The sequence below is a fragment of the Poromitra crassiceps genome (assembly GCF_964638095.1).
Source record: "Poromitra crassiceps genome assembly, chromosome: 19".
Lineage (NCBI taxonomy): Eukaryota > Metazoa > Chordata > Actinopteri > Beryciformes > Melamphaidae > Poromitra > Poromitra crassiceps.
This window is the reverse complement of record NC_139646.1, coordinates 28803454-28808453: the sequence shown is the minus strand read 5'-3', so window position 1 is coordinate 28808453 and position 5000 is coordinate 28803454. Positions and strand designations below refer to the sequence as shown.

The following is a 5000-nucleotide window of genomic DNA, read 5'->3' as shown; positions in this document are numbered from 1 at the left end:
GTTTGTGTCTAAAAGGCAGGGAGTAACACAGGTGCAAGCAAAACAGGGTCACCTGGATCACCTAAATGGATTGGAAGCTGGAAAATCATTATAGGAGAATTCCGTTTTTTTTACACCCTGGACCTTATTTTCAGCTGCAAATATGATTTTTCTTTGTCACCCTGACAAGTTCGGTTTGATTTTATTTGCTGAAATGATCATTTGTTCTGAATTGCGACCTGAAAACGAGGAAAACGGGGCATGTGAAATGCTTGTATTTATGTCCTGTAAATAGCTTATTTTCCAACACACAGCGGCTCATATGCCTATTATATCATAGAGACAACGAAAATATGAGTGATCTACCTTGCTGCCGCTGGCAGCCTGCAGACAGCAAACAGAGCAGGCTGCAAGCAGCACCAAGGTAAATAGATCACTCATTTTCTCATTGTCTCTATGATATAATAGGCATGAGCCACTGTGTTGGAAAATAAACTATTTACACAACATAAATACAAGCATTTCACATGCCCCGTTTTCCTCGTTTTCAGGTTGCAGTTCAAAACAAATGATCGTTTCAGCAAATAAAATCAAACCGAACTTGTCAGGGTGACTTAAAAATCATATTTAAAGCTGAAAATAAGGCCAGGGTGTAAAAGAAAATAATTTTCCTTTAATGTTTTAATGCTTGCACCTGTGTTACTTCCTGCCTTTTAGACACAAAATGGGTGAATTGGGTGGAAAGGGAAAAAGGCAAATGTATCTTGTCACCACGGGTAGACAAGCACATCATTTTGGTCAAGCAAACTCCGCCTGTGTGTGTGTGTGTGTGTGTGTGTGTGTGTGTGTGTGTGTGTGTGTGTATGTGTGTACGTGTGTGTGTGTGTGTGTGTGTGTGTGTGTGTGTGTGTGTGTGTGTGTGTGTGTGTGTTGTCTGACCTGTGACTTGCGTATCCTGAGGTCGGCTGAGGCCCTCTCATCTGTGTTCGCCTCCAGCTGCCGCTCAATACCTGACACACACACACACACGCACGCACGCACGCACACGCACACGCACACGCACACGCACATGCACACGCACACGCACACGCACACACACACACACACACACACACACACACACACACACACGTTGGCAAAGCCTTCCTTTACACTCTAACTTCTTTAGAGAGTGGGAGATGACACTCTGAGAATACACAACAGTATTATGAGCATCTTTATCATATGAGATGAGTTTAGCACAGAAACATCTCCTCTTCATGATTGAACAGAATGCTAACACACTCCACAGAAACATCTCCTCTTCATGATTGAACAGAATGCTAACACACTACACAGAAACATCTCCTCTTCATGATTGAACAGAATGCTAACACACTTCACAGAAACATCTCCTCTTCATGACTGAACAGAATGCTAACACACTACACAGAAACATCTCCTCTTCATGACTGAACAGAATGCTAACACACTACACAGAAACATCTCCTCTTCATGACTGAACAGAATGCTAACACACTACACAGAAACATCTCCTCTTCATGACTGAACAGAATGCTAACACACTTCACAGAAACATCTCCTCTTCATGACTGAACAGAATGCTAACACACTCCACAGAAACATCTCCTCTTCATGATTGAACAGAATGCTAACACACTACACAGAAACATCTCCTCTTCATGGCTGAACAGAATGCTAACACACTCCACAGAAACATCTCCTCTTCATGGCTGAACAGAATGCTAACACACTACACAGAAACATCTCCTCTTCATGGCTGAACAGAATGCTAACACACTCCACAGAAACATCTCCTCTTCATGGCTGAACAGAATGCTAACACACTCCACAGAAACATCTCCTCTTCATGACTGAACAGAATGCTAACACACTCCACATAAACATGTCCTCTTCATGACTGAACAGAATGCTAACACACTCCACAGAAACATCTCCTCTTCATGACTGAACAGAATGCTAACACACTCCATAGGAACATCTCTTCTTCATGACTGAACAGAATGCTAACACACTCCACAGAAACATCTCCTCTTCATGACTGAACAGAATGCTAACACACTCCATAGGAACATCTCTTCTTCATGACTGAACAGAATGCTAACACACTCCACAGAAACATCTCCTCTTCATGACTGAACAGAATGCTAACACACTCCACAGAAACATCTCCTCTTCATGACTGAACAGAATGCTAACACACTCCATAGGAACATCTCCTCTTCATGACTGAACAGAATGCTAACACACTACACAGAAACATCTCTTCTTCATGACTGAACAGAATGCTAACACACTACACAGAAACATCTCCTCTTCATGACTGAACAGAATGCTAACACACTCCACAGAAACATCTCCTCTTCATGGCTGAACAGAATGCTAACACACTCCACAGAAACATCTCCTCTTCATGACTGAACAGAATGCTAACACACTCCATATAAACATGTCCTCTTCATGACTGAACAGAATGCTAACACACTCCACAGAAACATCTCCTCTTCATGACTGAACAGAATGCTAACACACTCCACAGAAACATCTCCTCTTCATGACTGAACAGAATGCTAACACACTCCATAGGAACATCTCCTCTTCATGACTGAACAGAATGCTAACACACTACACAGAAACATCTCTTCTTCATGACTGAACAGAATGCTAACACACTACACAGAAACATCTCCTCTTCATGACTGAACAGAATGCTAACACACTCCACAGAAACATCTCCTCTTCATGACTGAACAGAATGCTAACACACTACACAGAAACATCTCCTCTTCATGACTGAACAGAATGCTAACACACTCCACAGGAACATCTCCTCTTCATGACTGAACAGAATGCTAACACACTACACAGGAACATTTCCTCTTCATGACTGAACAGAATGCTAACACACTCCACAGAAACATCTCCTCTTCATGACTGAACAGAATGCTAACACACTTCACAGAAACATCTCTTCATGACTGAACAGAATGCTAACACACTCCACAGAAACATCTCCTCTTCATGACTGAACAGAATGCTAACACACTCCACAGAAACATCTCCTCTTCATGACTGAACAGAATGCTAACACACTCCACAGAAACGTCTCTTCATGACTGAACAGAATGCTAACACACTTCACAGAAACATCTCTTCATGACTGAACAGAATGCTAACACACTCCACAGAAACATCTCCTCTTCATGACTGAACAGAATGCTAACACACTTCACAGAAACATCTCTTCATGACTGAACAGAATGCTAACACACTCCACAGAAACATCTCCTCTTCATGACTGAACAGAATGCTAACACACTTCACAGAAACATCTCTTCATGACTGAACAGAATGCTAACACACTTCACAGAAACATCTCCTCTTCATGACTGAACAGAATGCTAACACACTACACAGGAACATCTCCTCTTCATGACTGAACAGAATGCTAACACACTTCACAGAAACATCTCCTCTTCATGACTGAACAGAATGCTAACACACTTCACAGAAACATCTCCTCTTCATGACTGAACAGAATGCTAACACACTACACAGGAACATCTCCTCTTCATGACTGAACAGAATGCTAACACACTACACAGGAACATCTCCTCTTCATGACTGAACAGAATGCTAACACACTCCACAGAAACATCTCCTCTTCATGACTGAACAGAATGCTAACACACTCCACAGGAACATCTCCTCTTCATGACTGAACAGAATGCTAACACACTTCACAGAAACATCTCCTCTTCATGACTGAACAGAATGCTAACACACTACACAGGAACATCTCCTCTTCATGACTGAACAGAATGCTAACACACTTCACAGAAACATCTCCTCTTCATGACTGAACAGAATGCTAACACACTTCACAGAAACATCTCCTCTTCATGACTGAACAGAATGCTAACACACTACACAGGAACATCTCCTCTTCATGACTGAACAGAATGCTAACACACTACACAGGAACATCTCCTCTTCATGACTGAACAGAATGCTAACACACTCCACAGAAACATCTCCTCTTCATGACTGAACAGAATGCTAACACACTCCACAGAAACATCTCTTCATGACTGAACAGAATGCTAACACACTTCACAGAAACATCTCCTCTTCATGACTGAACAGAATGCTAACACACTTCACAGAAACATCTCCTCTTCATGACTGAACAGAATGCTAACACACTCCACAGGAACATCTCCTCTTCATGACTGAACAGAATGCTAACACACTTCACAGGAACATCTCCTCTTCATGACTGAACAGAATGCTAACACACTACACAGGAACATCTCCTCTTCATGACTGAACAGAATGCTAACACACTACACAGAAACATCTCCTCTTCATGACTGAACAGAATGCTAACACACTCCACAGAAACATCTCCTCTTCATGACTGAACAGAATGCTAACACACTCCACAGAAACATCTCCTCTTCATGACTGAACAGAATGCTAACACACTCCACAGGAACATCTCTTCGTGACTGAACAGAATGCTAACACACTCCACAGAAACATCTCCTCTTCATGACTGAACAGAATGCTAACACACTCCACAGAAACATCTCTTCATGACTGAACAGAATGCTAACACACTCCACAGAAACATCTCCTCTTCATGACTGAACAGAATGCTAACACACTCCACAGAAACATCTCTTCATGACTGAACAGAATGCTAACACACTACACAGGAACATCTCCTCTTCATGACTGAACAGAATGCTAACACACTCCACAGAAACATCTCCTCTTCATGACTGAACAGAATGCTAACACACTCCACAGAAACATCTCCTCTTCATGACTGAACAGAATGCTAACACACTCCACAGGAACATCTCTTCATGACTGAACAGAATGCTAACACACTGCACAGAAACATCTCCTCTTCATGACTGAACAGAATGCTAACACACTGCACAGAAACATCTCCTCTTCATGACTGAACAGAATGCTAACACACTACACAG

At 42.1% G+C, this 5000-nt stretch overlaps 1 protein-coding gene across 1 annotated transcript in view; it reads right to left on the bottom strand.

Moving 5' to 3' along the window:
• Window positions 1–5000, bottom strand: part of stx3a (syntaxin 3a) — a gene marked incomplete at its 5' end in the record, with an annotated part of 16764 nt that overhangs the window by 4270 nt on the left and 7494 nt on the right. The window contains one exon of the mRNA XM_083655685.1: window positions 919–989. Within this exon, the coding sequence (XP_083511811.1) occupies window positions 919–989 (71 nt within the window). The remainder of the gene's footprint in view (window positions 1–918; window positions 990–5000) is intronic.